General features: G+C 33.6%; 1 protein-coding gene across 4 annotated transcripts in view; it reads right to left on the reverse strand.

Annotated features, from left to right (window-relative positions):
- Pgant5 (polypeptide N-acetylgalactosaminyltransferase 5) overlaps positions 1-20,000 on the reverse strand; it is a 73,212-nt gene that overhangs the window by 860 nt on the left and 52,352 nt on the right. The window contains exons 6-12 of one of the 4 annotated variants that reach the window (XM_086546993.1): positions 15,771-15,881; positions 15,021-15,198; positions 12,538-12,718; positions 8,290-8,429; positions 7,778-7,876; positions 5,175-5,309; positions 1-4,787 (exon numbers count right to left, since the gene is read on the reverse strand). The exon at positions 1-4,787 is cut by the window's left edge and continues 860 nt beyond it. In XM_086546993.1, the coding sequence (XP_086403119.1) occupies positions 4,641-4,787; positions 5,175-5,309; positions 7,778-7,876; positions 8,290-8,429; positions 12,538-12,718; positions 15,021-15,198; positions 15,771-15,881 (991 nt within the window). In that variant the 3' untranslated portion in view covers positions 1-4,640. Of the gene's footprint in view, positions 4,788-5,174; positions 5,310-7,038; positions 7,126-7,777; positions 7,877-8,289; positions 8,430-12,537; positions 12,719-13,893; positions 14,075-15,020; positions 15,199-15,770; positions 15,882-20,000 lie in introns of all 4 variants that reach the window. The other 3 variants (XM_086546992.1, XM_086546995.1, XM_086546994.1) reach the window with 3 other exon arrangements.

Below are 20,000 nucleotides of genomic sequence, written 5' to 3' on the forward strand. Positions count from 1 at the left end.
GAGGATCACATTACTAATGTTCAAGGGATGATAAAAAAAAAGCTCTTCAATTTTCAAGTATTTACCAAATTTTTTTGAGTTCTTGAAATAAAGTTAAAAAAATAATTTTCATTTATTGGACATCTAATTTCAATACCAAATGAATCCCATGATAATGAAAAACCCATAAAAATAACTGCCAAATAAACAATCTATATCGAATGAGCATCCCCGCTGTATGTAAGAATATGGTCACAGATCTTATCATGTACTGAAACATGGTCATTGCTTCTACTATATAAATGAATAAAAACTGTAGGTCACATTATAAAGAAGGAATGTCACTGCAGGTACCATTTATATAGAGAATCACAACCACATCTCACTGGGCAAACAACAATACATGAATGAGCTTCAGATTTTATTCATGGGTCATTCACTCATCCAAACAGCAGTCATTCTGCCTCTCACTCTAAATGGAAGAGGACTTAGAAAGGAAAACCTTTTTTTTCTCCTTTTCTTCTTCTTTTTTATTTTGATCTTTCACTTCTTTTACACCTGTCAAAGTTAGTGGAATATCACTTTCTGCCATGAACTCTTCAAATTTTGCACTAATCATACATATTAATATATATATATATATACAAAATATATCTTCCAGAATCACACAAAATACAAAACTTGCCAAAGGGAAAGAAAACCCTAATTGTGCACTGCAAACGCAACCTAATATTGATAAAACATGGTCACCAGGAAATCCAGCATCCTGTTTTGTAGACACTAAATGGAACTATCTGCCTTCATCTCGATTTCAATCAAGCTTTGTGAAGTGCATCTTGTTACATATAAATCACATTTTGTCATCGGAAATTACACACTCGTCACATTGCTTGTCACATCGGTTAAGCTGAAGTTCATTCGAGATTTCCCTTGTATAAGATGAATATTCTGTTTCCATCTAGTTGTAAACTTTCTGAGGTTGAAAACAAGCTTTCAATAAAATACCACTCCAACCCACTGGGAATGATAAAAAAGACTGTACAATATCAAAACAATCAAAAAAATCACATGACAGAATCGAGTGTGATGCACATCTTCCACAAAGAAAGAAAAAAAATGCATTTGGTGCATTATGGAATGACTGACTACGTACGGAGAATACCAATGGGAAAGAGAGACGACACCACTTTCATGCTTATTTCCTATTAAGTCCAGTTCTAGCAGATGTTCTCTATCACAAAAATGTATTTAGCTGGCCATTTACACCATAGTACACTTACTGGCATGGCTATTTATTTATTGAATTCCTTATTGGCACATATTATTCTTATTTTATAAACTTTTACAACCAACAAGGTTATAAAATATTGTATGGAAGGGTCACATTATGAATAATTACACATTCACTCGGCAAAGTCAAACTCAATACACGGCACGAAACAAATGCATCTCACACAGAAACGTATTTTCTGTCCTATAAAACAAGCATGAAAGTGGATAATATTGGAATGTGGAAAAATAAAAAAAAGCACATATCTTTTCTATGAATTGATGGTATGTTTAAGGAAAGACTCAATAATAGTTGTACCTCATATTCCAGTTCACTGTTAATTGGGGGGGAAAATCTGCTTGTTAAAAGGTAAGCTGTGATATAATGTTTAGTGGTAGCATAACAACAACAACAAAAAAAATCTTGACCATATAAAGCGACATTTTATTTTCACGCCTGCTTCTGTCATCGCTACTTCCTTGTCCTTTTCAGAAAAACGAAGCTACAGCAGGTCTTTTCACTATTAAAGACCTAGACGAATCATTAATTAATTTTCCAATGGAGACTGCAAATTCATGTGTCAGAGATGACACTTGCATTCCTTGATCTTTATTCATAGACGCTACAATTCATTTTAAAGAAGAAACTTGGCAGAGGGAATCATTCAGACTAACCCAATATGGTCAAGATTTTCTTCTTTTATGAAATTGATGAATGAATCGTGACTAAAAACAGTCAAGATGATGATGGACCTAGTGAATCGACTTCATGAAAAGTGCTACGCGTCAGAGCATTCAGATCCCTGTCTACGGATTTTCCTTCAACAACTCTCCGTACCCACGAAAGATACTGTCCAATAACTTTACAAAAGAAAGGACAGAAAAGAGAATACTAGTCCCACCACCACAATTGAAGATGGAAAAAAAAGAAAAAAAAGAAAAAAAAATATGCACACAAAAAATCACAACCATTGTCACACCATCATAATGAGTTTTCAACAAGACAAGAATAATAACAGTTATAAATAATCAAGTGTATATGTACTTGACATCTGGTGAAGTCTGGTTGACTGTCAACATTTTTCACCGTTCTTCTCATTTTACATCTAAATTTATCAATCAATTTTCATAATCTTATCCCTTTGCTATTTTTTTTACAGAAGACTTGAAAATAGCAAACAGCCATTTCATCCTTCTTAATTGAAGTTTAATTAAAATAAAAGTCAATCATAAAGCATTTTCCAAGCAAGTTATGTCTTGTTTGTTCCAGCATTGTTTATCTGACAAAGTCTACTTATCAATCGTAATGTTAACCTGAGAAATAATCAAATTTCTTTTGACACGTAGAAAACTCTTCAACATACTGAGAATTCACATGGTAATATTTTCTTTCTACTTGATTTAGGCATAAAAAAAAAAAAAAAAAAAATCTGTGTAAATTTCAAGTCAATTAACCAACGGCAATTACTTTCTTCCACTTTGGAGGTATGACGAAATCTCAAAACAATGTACATGAATAGCCATTTCAAACAATTCAATACATTTACCATATTCTAATGCCAATACGTTAAATACCGCAATGTGAGCTTCTCTGTATGCAAATTTTCAATAAATACCCTATCTGACCTTACCAATCTTATGCAGTGATAAATTTTGTGCAATTATCACAGTTTCTTCATGATAGCACAAAGGAATCTGCTTAACATGAAGATACAAGTACCTTGAGCATACCAGTCATATCATTTACCTCTTACACTGTAATTGTATTTTGTTGGAAAGAATGTTCACAAATTTGGCTTCGAGAGGTTTGGAATTAACCGAGTAAAGGATTTAACTCAAGTTGTTATTGCGTTTTCAATTACACCTAATTTATGGAAGATCTTTATATATTTCTTGTTCTTATCATCTACTGACCTTATACATAGCCATACTTGATCATAAACTCTTGCTCTGTATTAAAAATAACAAAATGAACTCTGTATACTTCACATTAAATTAAACTGTCAAAAATATCTTTCTCTTCAAGTTCATGGATATATAATATGAAGTATTGTAATTTTACAGCTAAATGAAAGGAGCTTTATCAAAGATGAATCGCAATTGAGATGATTAAAAAACGTGGAAAGTCTAGCGTTACAAATCTTGGAAGATGACAAACCAGGATCAATTTTTCCGTGATATTTTACAGTCCCATAAATCACAACATGTGACCTACTGTCAGATTAGTCTCGTTAGATTTTTGTAGCTTAAGAACAAATAAATAAAAAAAATATATATAATAATAATAATCAGCACCTTTTCCTACTAATATGAATGGCTGTAGACACCAACGCCTATGGTACAGTGCTATTTTATATGCCAGGTTTTCCATCATGACACAAAACCTTCTCTGGCTTTCTTAGAAGGCACTAGTTACACATTCTTACCTGGACAGAAAATACAGGAAGATATAACTATGGAAGTTACAGGATAATATCATATTTACATAATATGTACATACTTCACTGTATCTGCAGATATTTTCAATATTGGTACAACATGCACTGTATGTTTACACTAATTTCCATATTGATCATCAATGCTTATGTAACATTAATTTCTAACTCACAAAATAGTTTTTTTTTTTTTCTTCTTTGAACCTATGTATTATATTATCTTTCTATACTTTGGCAGGAATATGAGACTGCTTTTTATCCCTTCATTCTGCAATCAAATTTTAACAAAACTTCATACATCAAAAGATTATTAGTCTTCTCAAACTTTTATATAAACCCTACCTCTGGGGTATTACAGTTTATCCTTTCCTGACACAGAACGAACAAACACACTTTTTTACTTTCATACATTAATTTCTTAAGAAGTAAATCTTTCTGACATGCCCAGAGAACTGGATAGTATGACCGTCACTATGCATAAGTCTATCTTTTTTCATTAATTAAAGGTGTATTAAGTACAAAATATGAAACAACACTAGTTTCATTATGGATGGTATATCTGTCAATAAGCCAAGACCTTGAAAAAAAGCTTGAGCTTTTTAAGTAGCTGGTCCATTACTCACAACCAGTAGAAATTTACCTATAATTCACATCATATCTGTCGTAAAGCAATATCTACTGATATACCATGAATCTTCATACAGATACACATTTTAAATACACAAGTTCATAGTATGTCATAGTTTTACACATCTTTCTTTATATGATTGTATACCTCAAGGATACAAAGCACATACAACATTTCAAGATACAGTTTAAAAAAAAAAGCTTACCCTGTAAATTGAAAATGTGTAGGGCATTTAACAGTCATCTACTACTCAGTCCATCAATGTACAATATGTAGATGAATTACCGGGAAATTCAGTAACCATCAGAAGTAACGGTCATGACAAACACTCAGTTAGCCTGCCATTTGAACGAGCCTTTCATGACCCACTGTTGACCTGCTGATCCATCACACGGCCTCAGGACAGGTAAGGTCACATCACGGGCGTCGGGCTTCTGTAGACATCTGCCAGAGTTGACGTGTCGGAGCGATCCGTCCTGTGAAAGGTAGATCAGGTGTGTAAATTCAAGACCAAAATTAAAGGTAAGGATTTATATCAAATTAAATTAAAATTAATTAATGATTTAGATTAAAGATGGTGTTAATTTAGAATTTCAGTTTCGTTCTATTCTGCTTTCTATTGTTCAAAAAATATTTGACTAAGTAAGGATTCTTTGTATTTTGTATTGATAATTCTTCTTAGAAACACCAAGGGAACTATACACTAAATATCACAAGTAAGACTATACTAGATTTTTATTCTTATTCTTATTAGAAAAAACATCAACGGAGAAACTTATCCCTCTCTGAAAAACAAAGCAATAATCATCATGAAACTAGTCTCCATATGTGCTTCAGTACCAAAACTCTCACAAAAATATTACCTGATCATTATATGTCCACATCTGGTTTCCGCCCATGCCATGGCAGCGCACAAGCTTGACGGGCCCACTTGGATTAGAAGCATCCAAGCAGTTATCATCTGACATTACCTGCTGCCGTTTTGTGTATGCAAATACCTGTTGTGCGAGATGATAACATCAGTTATGTTTCTAAGACTCGATGGTTTTATATCCAATATATTTCAGATACTAAATCCCATTATTTTCATATATTTCAAGTAGAAGTCTTAGTGTCAAAGGACAGTTAAGAAGTCAGGTAGATGTACAGGGAATCTTGAATATGGAAGTTCACACAGAGACAAATCTTCTTATCTTAATTTTCACAGCAAATCCACACGTTATTTAGATTTCTTAACTTGGTTCTGTTACCAGTAAAAAGAATGATGGAGAAAGTAAGGAAGGAGAGCTAAGTGAAACAGATGAAATGAGTTAAAGGAAAAAAAAGTCGGAAATAAAAACGTTAGAGTTAATGATGAAGAGCATAACAGAAAAAAAAATCACAAACCAAAATAACAGGACTTAAAAGAAAGGATTGAAAAATAAAGCAAACTTCTAGAACATATAACTACAGGAAAATTCAAGTGTACATCCAAAACACACATGTAGATTCTTGTGTGACTTTGGGTAACAAAGTGCATAAAATGGTGTGAAAATATCTTTGATGATAATTATTTAAACATGTGGTGCTCAACCAACTGTCTGAGAGCCCTCCGAGGACAGCCCTCACTGAGTCAATATCTTGTACATTAATCTATATCAAAATTAATATGCAGAGCACCCCCCCTCTAGCCAACATATGTGACTTATTAATCCAGAATGGCTGAAACCCAATTATTTAAGCAATTAATCACCAATACACTACAACAGCAAAAGTGTGGTCACAACTACAGTAAATCAACTACAGGTGGACATAGTGATTATTGTACTAATACTATGAAAGGCAAAAAGCAGGCATGCATAAGCAAAAGGCAAGTGTCATCCCCTTAACCTGTTGACGGGGCTATTTTGGCTCTAAATTGTTGAAATGCTGGGATATTACTAAGCATAAGCCTAATGCCTCGCGATTCTCGGCCGCACTAGATGCAGCAGAGTGCTATACGCCCGATCACCCGGTGCGCCGGCCTTGACTAAATATCTTGTTCCTGGCGTCTGACCGAAAAACCACGAGACATGATATCTTGTCACCCATCATTAACGGTTTAATACGACTGTCGTATCAATGATTTGAGTAATAAAAATAGTAAGTTAATATGAAACAATAATTACTGCAATGTTATAATAACCTACAATTATAATTCAGGTGTACTTGTGTGTGAATGTGAGAAAGAGTGTGAGAGAAAGAGAGAGAGAGAGAGAGAGAGAGAGAGAGAGAGAGAGAGAGAGAGAGAGAGAGAGAGAGAGAGAGAGAGAGAGAGAGAGAGAGAGAGAGAGAGAGAGAGAGAGAGAGAGAGAGAGAGAGAGAGAATGTGAGTAAGAGAGAGAGAGAATGTAAGAGAGTATGAGAGTGAGAGTGAGAGTGAGAGTGAGAGTAAGAGTGTGTGTGTCAACATTTATGGTGTAGATGTCTTTAAGTAATAGATAATGAATCTACTAGCTCAGTTACAAGATTAATTCTTCATAATGGACTTTCACTATGATATAGTTGTTTCTGTGATTTCCTTTTTTTTTTACACAATCACAAATTGATGCCATATGAACCTGACCAACTGATTTTTGACACAATGCCAAAAGCAGCTACAACAGTAACCCATAACCTTTCTATATTTCCCATTTACATAAAGAAAAAAAAAAAATCAAACTCAAATCACATAAACAAACAAACACACGCTGTCCCTTTTTAACAGACCTGTGATCCCGAATTGAAGTCACAGTGAGCTATTTGCAATGTCTCTGTTGATGTAGCCAAGCACGTTTCCCCATTTACATTCATTATCTGTTAATGCGAGTGCAATGGAATCTTGTACTTTTATACTGTCAGATTGGTTAGGTAGATTATTTTCTATGTAGGGAGAAATTTTTAAAAGGTGTGCATTTTAAGAATTGTCATCTGGAAAAAAAAGAGGCAGGCGTAAAGAGAGACAAAAAAGAAGTCCACAATCTTGTGTATCACAGCAGGCATTGCATTCTGGGATGACCGTATGTTGTTAGTATGCACTTCTATGGAAAAGCAAGTTAGCAACTAGAATGTATTAAAATGAAAAGTTCTCTATGTCTAATTCATCACAAAACAAACTAACAAAAACATTAACACACCTTGTAATCTCTTTGCTATATGAATAAAATCATTAAAAATGTAAAAAGTATGTACATACATACATGCATAACAAAATGTCCTAATGTACAATGAATTTTATGTGCTTAAATGACTAAATAAAATGATCACCACCAGTAACAGAACCAGCATTACAGAACAGAAAATGAAGAACATACAATCATGAATGGATCCCTGTACATCTGAAATATAAACATGCATACGTGAAACATTAGTAATAGCGTGTAAAACGTTAGTGATGAGGACCGAGAAGGAAAAAAAGGAGAGTGAAAGGAAACAAATTTCTTGTTGGATGCATGTGGTCTATGCCAACCTGGTTGCCTCCTAGACCATGGCAGTAGCTGGTGCCAAGGTTCTCCCCACTCTTGCGACCTAAAGTGTCCAAGCAGCTCTGTGTGTCTACATTGCGAATCTAGGGAAATAACATTGGGTTATCCAAATGCAGGAGGAATATTTTTTCAAGACCTATTTTTATCAAAGAGAGTGATCTCATCTTACCTATTGTTGATTACTGGAAAAAAAAGTGTATAATACCCAGCAAAAACATTTAAATACCATTCTATTGATTTTTAGAAAGAAGTGACTGCTCATGAGAAAAAAAAAAAAAAAAATCTGAAAGAGTATGTGAAAACATCAATAAATGTAACTCTATTTTGATTCTTATCCAGTCACTTAAAACTCATTCTTACTCATTCACTCATCCATTTAACTCAGTCTCTACCTCTCACTCTCACCCTCTCGCATTCTTGCTCAATTCTTTTAACTAGACCATAAACAAACATTTAAAAAATAACCATCAAATCATTAACCCGAAACAAAACTTACCTCTCCCAAATAATAGTAGTCAAGGGGCATCTGAGACTCTGGATAAATGTTTTCCAGGAACCATCGGAAACTCTTGCACTTCAGGTCTTCACGTAACTTGCGTCGTGGGCTGACATCACCGTAATCAACACTGCGTGCACCTACAAATGTGATAAAGTCAGTCTTTTCCCTCTTCCTACTTATCATAATATTTTTTTTATTTTTTTAGTTGTATATCATTTTACTTAAATCTGATTCAGCATGAATGTGAATGATGAATGATGATAAAAAAAAACAAAAACATCCATTTTATCCACTAGAAAGAAAAATGTAATAAACTGAAAAGAAAGAAAGAAAAGCTATTTACATATATCCAAATGAATCTTAAACAAAGACAAATAATTCTTGAACAAATATAACAAAAAAACAAGAAGAAAAACAAATGGGTCAGAGCAGGACAACGTCAGCTAGGATATGCAGTCAAAAAACGTTTCCAAGAAGTTTCAGGGAAAATCTGTGTGAACTTCTCGTTAATCTACATGCACTAATATCAAGAGTCTCTTAAAAATCGTGTGTAATGGAAAAAGACAAGAGTGAATGAAGGAAGAAGGAAGCCAGGATAAGAAGAAGATGAAAGAAAGAAAGCAAGAATGATAAGAGTTCAGATAAAATCCTCCTAAGTTTACATTTACAATATAATGACAACTAACTAATTTTAGATTATATATATATCTAAAAAAATCATTTTAGTGCATGATTTAGGGTGAGCTACATAACAATGTGACATACTACTCAAGCAAGCATCTAAATATCAAGTGTCAATAGCTATCAGAATTAGTTATATATCAGGCCTGGATCTAAACTTTACAATAACAATAATAAATCATAGCATTAGTAATATTTATATCCACTGCTGATCAGCTGTTCATATGAATACCTCCCACATATACAATGCAACCTCCACCAAAGTAATCAACAATTACATGAAAATCCTTCTTTGAGAAACACCTCATACTTTACACTGTGAATGGGATGAAAAAGTAGTATATTCTGAATCACCTACACTGGAATAACAGCGTATTATTCTACAGCTCTATTGGAAAAGAAGGCTGCAATTCATCGTCAGATACAAGATGTCTATTACAGGGAATATACCAAGTATACAACTAAAACCATTGACAATATAACTACACACAAACAAACAAAGAAGCCAACAAATGAACAAACACAAACAAACAAACAAACACACACACACACACACACACACACACACACACACACACACACACCACACACGCACACGCACACGCACACGCACACGCACACGCACACGCACACGCACACGCACACGCACACGCACACGCACACGCACACGCACACACACACACACACGCACACGCACACACACACACACACACACACACACACGCATATGCATGTGCATATATATATATATATATGCATATATATATATATATATATATATATATATATATATATATATATATATATATATATATATATATATACATATATGTATAGATGTTTATATGAATATTCTTATGTGTATGTATAGGAGTATATTTATATATGTATGTATGAACAAATGTATACACATTAAAATTTCAGTGTCAAATTACCACATCCACATCCATGCACTATATATATATAATCATATTGTTCTTAAAACCACAGTTATAAATTTCATACACTTCATATACGGAGTACCAATGATGCTTGTACTTTTCAAAAGAAAGAAAGAAAGAAAGAAAAAAAAACATCCACTGCTTCTTAATGTGAAATCTAAGTAAGAAATCGTAAATACTAAAAAGTGAATTTTTCATATTACTGGAGAACATCAGAATAAGGAAAAAAACAAATCTGAATAAGCAAGAGAGAAGTCAAAGAAAAAGAAAGAAATAGCTTCTACAAAACACTCAAATAAAAGGGAATCTTTCACTTTTCTTCAAGATGCTCTATACAGAAGGTTAATATCAAATAAAGGATATCACTTGTCTAATAAGTCTATGAAGTCCTCATTGTAAGCTACTGCAATTGTCTCTTCCCATCGTCAAAAAAGTAGAGCTTCCTCGTCGTAGTTATGTGTCAAGCATTCAGCTATATTCATCATGAAGTTCTCATCACATGCTTAATACTTGTAAATGAAATGTATAAATGTTCTAATGAAACCATAAATGTTGCAGATAACTGAAGTTTTACCATCTTTTATTTCTATTTTTTTCTAATAAGTTACCTTTATCAAAATTAGTAAGTACTTTAAATACAATTCAGACATTTTAATATAATGCATTAATTCTGTTATGTATCAATGACTTACAATACAGTAAATCAAGTTTTGGTTATTACTGTCTTTTAATGTTAAATCTAAGTTATATATTTAGTCATATTTCTTTTTATGTTTCCTCAATTCCCCTACAATTTTAATAATGAAGTGGCTGAAAGTAAACAGCTTTTAACAAAAGCCAACAAATTAATTTCCCAAATAGTTTGTATGTGGACTGTAATTACCTTCATAAACTAACTAAAAACTTCTTCCTAACATAAACTGCAAGAAATTGTATACCTTTTCCATACATCACAAGTATCATGCATAAACATGCATTTTTTTGCAGAAAGCCAAGCATCAAGTGAGAAATACAAGTAATACATACTGCAAAGGCATTCAAATGCAAGTAAGCATATCTATTTTCCAAAAGTCAGGTCAGGTTAAGAAAAATCCACTTAAGAGCTGTAAAAATCATGGTTTTCTCATCTTGACCCAAACAATCAAAATAAGAAATTCCTATCTTCTAGATATCTGTTGTTACATCATGGATTATCTTCTGCTATTGAAACTGAATACCCATAATATCTTTTTTCTCATTGATAATTCAAAACCAGTGATTTTACAGAAGCTATGTAACTATATCTAAGAATACAAATTATAATATAAACTTGATATTAATATATCAAACCATAATAAACAAACATGATGAAGGATAGCCAAAGACTTCAGACAAATAGTAAATTTGAAAGCAAACTTTTATACCCCTTCACTTAAAGAGTGAATTATTCAATGACAGGAACCCCATGTCTTTTTTAATCTAACTTTCTCCTTACTAGTATTTCTTTCACCCCTTGTCTGTATGTCATCTTACCAAACCTTAATACATAAGCAAATTCTGAGAGGGTTTGGGGGTGGCGGAAGATAAGCATAACCCGTCTTGAAGAGAAAAATGATGTGGTTCAGAAGCAGGGCTCTTATATTGAGGTGAAGCAAAACCCTCGTATGCAAAAATGTATGTTTACATCACTAATTCTAAACAATGAAAAGGGCAAATAATCAAACTTGCTAAGATATATTTCAAGACCTTTGGAAAACTTTTCGGGACACACAATGACTAAATCCCATACAACAAATTAAAAGCCAACATATTCACAAGTAAACAGCTATTTAATCATATTCAATTTGCTCTACACAGAAATGGGCATATCTACAACAATTTTTAGAATTTGTGCAAATAATATAAGCTAATTTTTCACTGACATTATGAGAAAAAGTATAGGGGAATGAAGTAAAAAAAACAAAAACAGGCAAAATGATACATACACATACACAACAAAGAATATTTACACAAACATAAATTTAAGTAATCATATGGATTCAAATTATAAAAATGTAATGGGACTGTAATCTATAAATGAAGATGATGTATTTCAAGAGTGTGCTGTGCCTGTCTTTATAATAATCTGCTTCCATATCATTAATCTAGTGTTCAGAATTTTCTCTCTAATTTTCAACACTAAACTCAATCTTAACTACAACCACAGAAAACTTAAGAGGTTTCCCGTTCAAGTCCTGTATATCTAAAATGCAATGCATCACAGGAAACTTTGGTAGTCTTTCACACAATATGCTGTGGTCAATTATGCATACATCACAAACATACAAAGTCTTCCAAAAACAAACAAAATAAAGAAACTTTCAAAGAAGTAAAACGTCCCATAAAAATGTAGATGTACGTGCAAATCATACCAAATCCTCATACACAGCATGCCAAAACAGGAGACGACACATCCAGTCAGCCAATAACAACATTCAGCTTCATATCCAGCATCCCAAAACCTTACCCTTATATTAATAATCCTTGTAGAACTTACATTTTCACTCACTCATCACAAACATGCACAAACAGATGTCCTCAAGTGAAAGTAACTAAATTTGGGGTAGTGCTGTGACCCGAGGGGGAGGCAAGTGTGCAGCCTGACCTGGATTTATGCTGTAATAGAATTCTTTCCAGTCGTCCAGCCAGACCTCCGCAAGACGAGCGTTGTTTTTGTTTACAATTTTGGAAGTGCCCCCAGGGAACGTATACGGGGTTGACTTGCGGAACACATGCCCGACATGGGAGCAAGTGGCGATCTCTAGCGTACCCCCACACATCCACACCTGCAGGGGATTGATTCATCCACAGGTGAGCCAAGCAGTGCTGGTGATGGCTAGTTTCTACACTGTGATTGGTAAGAACATTTTTAGCCACTGTCCCACGTGCCTAGAGAATCCAGGCTCCGGCTAAGCATGTAAAACTAAGAGTCCAACACCTCCCAAAGCTGCTACCTATATTAATCCTCTTTGCCAAGGTTCATTCCTCTAATACACTGACACAGATCAACCTTTATGTTTTTAAGTTATACATGTCTGCAAATCTTATCATAAGCAATACTGAAATTCAAGATATTAATAAGTAAAAATATTCATGTTATAATTCTTTGATCTGCAGACAAGTAAACTGCTGCATATACCATGAAAAAAATCCTAAAAGTCCTATCACCTCTTGTTACATCTGTAGGAATGAAAAATTATTTAATTATAGTTAATATTTACATATCTATCACCAATGTTTCCACTGTGTTAGTAAATATGTCTAAAGCATTTTGGATATCAGATTAATAATGTGATGTTGCTGTTTCCAAACTTGAGTTACAGGAATAAATTTTAATTTAATCTAATAAATTTGTTTATCCTTTATCCAAAATGCTGTAGATATTACATACTGCAACACCTATTACCCTGTACACTTTTAGTTCTAGTTACTATTATCACTTGCACCAAATAAAACCATGCAGTGTATATTATTCTTTCATCTCTGTTAATTCCAATTCATGTAGCATCATATATTTTTCTGTGAATACAGATATCGGTTAGATTTTTTAAAACAAATTTCAACGTTAACACATGAAGCATTTATACTTGTTCTTTAATATACTTGCTTCATGAAGGAATTCCTTTGTTTATTTTGTTACAGTGGAAAGACTCTAAAGAGGATGCTATCTCGCACAGAACATGTTAGCAGCTGAGAGGCATGGGCACAACGTACTTCATTGCAACCCTGCAAAAGGAGTGTTAGTAAAAGTGACACAGTATGATGACCCTTGTGCCTAGTAGTTCTGTCTGGTAAGAGGAGAGTCACTGTGGGGTCATCACTGAGCTGTCAGGCTAATGGGATGAGAGAGAGAGACGGGCGAGGAGTAACGGAGAAATAAATGGGAGAGAACGTGGCTTGGGGGAGGGGGGAATGGGCGGAGGTTCGATGTGTCTGTCTGCGGGTGGCAAATGGAGGGTACCTGGGTTCATCTCAAAGAAAAAGTCTCTCCACTCGTCCATCCAGACTTCAGCCACACGGGCAGAGTTCTTCATGACGACGTTGACCACACCCCCAGGGAATGAGTAGGGAGACTTGTCACGGAACACATGACCCACATGTGAGCAGGGGATGATTTCAAGGGTGCCTCCACACTGCCAAATCTGAACACCACCATTATCAAGGTAACTTTAGGAGTTTTCTTGGACAAGGAATATACCAGTTTCCCTCATGAAATAGTTTGAAGATAATTAGGAAGTAGCACAGAGGTATAAAAATCATGTATCTTAGAAATATAACAATATTCTATGGCTATCATGTCATTTTTAACTATTCTCATGAAGGATATTATATATATTTTGTAGGATACATGATTTTTTCAATGAAGTCTCTACACAACAACTTCCTATGTAACAAAGAATTAAATATTACAAACAAATATCTCCATTAAAAATGTATCTTATCTACATTGAAATTATCATATCTTCATTAACGGTTTTCATTCTTCCCCAACATACAGATAGTTTGGTATGCTGAAAAAGATACTCCTATCTAAAAGGTAGCTCTAAAAATTGGGATCAGATATCTGTTATGATTTCTTTGGATTCATGGTAGTGGGAATGAATATCATTTACATATTAGAAAAATCTCATTCTGCATCTAGATTTTCAGATAATATTCCATGATTAATCAAGAGAACATAATCTACTCTCTTATAAGTACAGTCACTTTTGTACCCATAATGTCAAAATCTCATTTTACACCTTTAAAAATTTGAAATAGTAATCCTGAATGAGAAGCTGTAAACATATAATATTATATAATCACGTGACATCTGGAGCATCACATGATTTAAATATATCACCATCATAAATAAAAGTACCATGATAACCATTACTACTTTCTTTCTCATTTACCAGATACATTACAATAAGAATAGTAGAATAGGTTTCTACTATTTACAATTCTTTATTTCTTTCTCTCTCTGAACCACCATTTGATCAAGATAAAAATGAACATAATCCTACACAAAAACACTCTACCGTAACACAACGCAAAATATTTCAAAAACCAATTCCCTTTCAACGAAAATCCAAATCTGCAACATACCCTGAAGGACATCTCCAAATTCTCTCCTCCCCAGATGTCCATTCCCTCATCGTAACGTCCAATTTTCTCAAAGTATTCCTTGTCGATGGAGAACAAACCACCTGCCATGGTTGGAGTTCTTAATGGCTGTGTGCGGTCACCTCCTCTCCTTTCCATCTCTCGCTGAGGAACGCGATACCTACAGAAGTAAGAGTAATTATGTCTATGTGTTGGCTAATCTGATCTTTGAGCTATCGTCTTAGGACTGTCTATGCTTTATGACATTGTATCCCCTTTCTACATGAAAAAAAGATAGAAAGATAGAAAAGAAAAGAAAAATATTATTAAATACACACACACACACACACACACACACACATATATAAGACATTTGTATATCTATCAAGTTAATAAAACACCAGATGCAAAAACCCAAGAAATAATAAGTGAACTTTCTTATGAGGAAATCTGCTGGAACATAAAATAATGTCATCACAGGAAACTACTGTGAAACTACTTTTTAACAATTATGTAGCAACAAGGTAACTTTAAGTAGAAAATTAATATAATCTTTAAATCCTTATCTATCTTACACTATCAGGCTAAATACAATTAAAACAAAATTTAGTTACGGAGAAAATACATTTTCTTACTCCCTTCCTGTAATAATCAAAAGAAAAGAAAAAAGTTAAATAAATATATATTTCTAAGACTATATCTCTCCCATTTCTACCTAAACTTTCGCCACAAGATTGCGCCAAGTTTACGCACCATCTGAAGTTCAATTTCCAGTTGAATCCACCCCAGGTCATATCTGATGCTGTCACATACTCAAATGTTTCATCCGAGATGACGTCGATGATCGGGCACACAACTCTTGTTCTGAAAAGGAAATATGTTTGTTATTAGCATTGTTCTTTGCAAACTATGACTTGAGCTATAATTCACTTTTTTTTTTATCTTAAGGTTTGACTGCAAATGCTGCAGAGACAGTTATTTGTAACAAAAAAGATTATAAAGGTACATTTTCTATAACATCTTTGTCTTTTCCCTTCATTTCATGATATTCTCCCTCTCTAACTTTTGTGATTTATTTTTGTCTGTCTATCTGATGCTTTCAGTCTCTATCTATTTCTGTCTATGTCCTTCTCCCTCTTATAGTCTATCTCTATCTATGTCTCTCACTCTTGCAGTTTATCTCTATATATTTATATTCATATCTCTCACTCTTATTCTATCTCTATCTATATCTCCCTCACTCTTAGTCTATCTCTATCTATCTCTATCTATATCTCTCACTATTAGTCTATCTCTATCTATATCTCTCACTATTATTCTATCTCTATCTATATCTCTCACTATTATTCTATCTCTATCTATATCTCTCACTATTAGTCTATCTCTATCTATATCTCTCACTATTAGTCTATCTCTATCTATATCTCTCACTATCAGTCTATCTCTATCTATATCTCTCACTCTTATTCTATCTCTATCTATATCTCCCTCACTCTTAGTCTATCTCTATCTATCTCTATCTATATCTCTCACTATTATTCTATCTCTATCTATATCTCTCACTATTAGTCTATCTCTATCTATATCTCTCACTATTAGTCTATCTCTATCTATATCTCTCACTATTAGTCTATCTCTATCTATATCTCTCACTATTAGTCTATCTCTATCTATTTCTCTCACTATTATTCTATCTCTATCTATTTCTACCTATGTCTCTCTCACTCTTACAAACTATCTCTATCTATTTCTATCTCTCTCACTCTGGCAGTACATTACTGTTGTTAAAGAGTCTATTCATATCTATATCAATATCTATCTATCTTTCTATCTGCACATATATACATATATATAGATTAATTGTTTAAAACATTTCACACTACAAAAGCAAGTGAATATGCAATTTTTATTATTGTATATCTTTAATGGAATGACTTGCTCAAAATTATTAAATTCTGTAAACTAGACATATTATCAATCATCATATCCTTAAAAAAATAATAATTAAATACCCTTGACTAGAATAACTATTAATTAATCCTATTCGACTCCTCAAATAATCTCAAATCATAAAAAATACACACATATAAAAAAATACATATATATAAAAAGTAAGAAACAAACAAACAAACAATCATCAGATTCCCAACATGGTCATGAAATGTATCTAGAATATGCAATATCTCCCAATCATTTTATTGCATGCAGATACAGTGAAAGCAGTTGCATGAATAGCATCAATAATCAATTGCAAGGCATATTTGTTCAACAAAAGAATTGAAGGAATCATGAATAAAAAAAAATGTTTCTGCAGATATCAGATATGAACCTAATTCATTTTGCATTCACAAATGTTATATTTTTTTCATTTTAAGCAAATAGTGTAATAATAGGCTGTATTGTCCTCATATATAATATTTTCTTATTGCCTTGACATCAATATATATATATATATATATATATATATATATATATATATATATATATATATATATATATATATATAGATAGATATATACATATATACATATCTTTTAGCGAGGATATGAACTGCTCTTTCGATTCTTTGGTTCTTGGTGGTTAATGAAAGAGGGAGGAGAGAAAGCTTGATGAAAGAGACAAAAGAAATATCAAAATCATGGATGACATTGATGACAGACCAGGTTAAAGGTGACACTTTAATAACGATTAGATTTCACAGCAGAACACTTATTTTGTGCTGCCTTATCGTTATAATTTCCCTCTTTTACTCCTTCATCAAGCAATCGCATCTACATTTATAATAATAATCATTATAATACAAAATAAAGCACGCAAATCAATCCAATAAAAATAAGTTATTGTACATCAGCCCTTCGATTTTTTATTCGTCGCTGTCGTACGGATCGCCGGAAAAACGTACACGGAAAATGTCTATTGCACTCGGTCATGAAATCAATGAGCGATGCCACAGAATGACATGAAAACGTGCACAATTATTCCTCTCGCCATTTTACCCGTGTTCTTTTAATTTGCTAATTAACTTCTGGCGAGAAAGAGGAGGGAGGGAGGCGAGAGGGAGGGAGGGAGGGAGGGAGAGATTTGATTTTGATAAGTTTATTCATAGTATATACAGTGTATACACATGAATAAGCATAGGAACTATGCCTAAATGGTTCGTACAATTCATGTTATATTCTGAGACACATTGTTGGTGAAGCAGATATTACTGTACCCTGTCAATTGATATGCTAGGGGGAAATCTAGAGAGAGAGAGAGAGAGAGAGAGAGAGAGAGAGAGAGAGAGAGAGAGAGAGAGAGAGAGAGAGAGAGAGAGAGAGAGAGAGAGAGAGAGAGAGAGAGGGGAGAGAGAGAGAGAGAGAGAGGGAGGGAAGGAGGAGGGAGAGGGAGGGAGGGAGGGAGGGAGGGAGGGGGGCGAGGGAGAGAGAGAGAGAGAGAGAGAGAGAGAGAGAGAGAGAGAGAGAGAGAGAGAGAGAGAGAGAGAGAGAGAGAGAGAGAGAGAGAGAGAGAGAGAGAGAGAAAGAGAGAGAGAGAGCGAGAGAGAGAGAGAGAGCGAGAGAAAGAAAGGGAGAGAGAAAGAAAGAGAGAGAGAAAGAAAGAGAGAGAAAAAAAGAGAGAGAAAAAGAGAGAGGAGGGGAAGAAGAATTAATAGAAATCTAAAAAAAAAGGAGAAAAATAAACTAGAAAGCTGGAGGGAATGCATATATTCAACAGAGCTTCCTAGCGTGTTATAATTATCATAAAACTGCCTATGCTTTTGACGCTTAAGAGAACTTCAGAATAATTTAAATCTCAGCAGACAGAATTCTAAATAAGATATCGAGACTAGCGTGTAATACTTGTAGCTTAGAGAATAAAGGAAACGTCTAGAAGTAGATTTAAAAAAATACATAAAATAGTTTTACATTTTTAAACAAATCTGGTGAACTGTTACGCTTCCATTTAGGTTAACACGATTACCATGTGAAATTCAATTATTTTTTGAGGGTGGCAATATTTTATACTATGGGACACTTTCCCATCCAATTTAAATAAGTACATTCACAATAAGCTTTAAAAAGAAAGAAAGAAAAATCTTCTAGTAACAGTAACTCTATTAACTCTAACTTCGTACAAAACTTGAATTTATCTAAAATAGTTATGGGAATCTCTATGTAATAATGAATCACCCCAAGAAATAGTTGTTTTTATCTCGGCTTTATTCGCTTGATCAATATTTCACAACAGTGACACAAACTACAGAAGACTCATATATAAACGCGGTTTCTGGAATAATTAGCTTTAAGAAAAAATATCAAGCAGCAACTCCAATATCTCTAATCAAAACTAAATATCTTTGGGTCTAGGCTGTTGATTCATTCATAAATCCTACCACCGTTGTGTAACTCCACAATTATTACATATTTCGGCAATAAAAAAAATGAATGGAATGCCAATATTTACTCATAAACAACACTCCGAAAATTCAACGAGATCATTTTCACACGATCGAAAAAAAATACATCATATGGATTTTCAGTCTTGTATCTGGCTCTAAAATACATATTTCGGGCGAAATTAACACTACAACCATTCTATATGAACAAAGACAACTCAATTCAGACATGTTTTTTAAAACTAAAGCCATATAGATAACACACACCGAGTTCTTCAAGCACGCACGCCTGTCTCCTTTACGTCATAATGAATTAAGTTTATACCTTCCTCTAATAAAAAAAAAGTATGAATATCAACATCATAGCTATGGCTAATGCGTGATTCCTCTGAAGATATTTACACTTTTGAAGATACTTAAATATCCAGACTTTTGTGAAGAGAAGTGTCTCGAAGAAATACTATTTGGCAACACTACTGAATAGTTCAGAGCTGCCGCCCACCCTAAAAAAAAGACTAATAATAATAATCATAACAAAACGCACTATAACACCATTAACTCCAGCATGATTATTTGCAAAGCTGCTATTCGCTGCACGAAACTGTAAT

Source organism: Penaeus japonicus, unplaced genomic scaffold, assembly GCF_977035675.1.
Source record: "Penaeus japonicus unplaced genomic scaffold, GWHDUDI00000001_assembly GWHDUDI00000018, whole genome shotgun sequence".
NCBI lineage: Eukaryota > Metazoa > Arthropoda > Malacostraca > Decapoda > Penaeidae > Penaeus > Penaeus japonicus.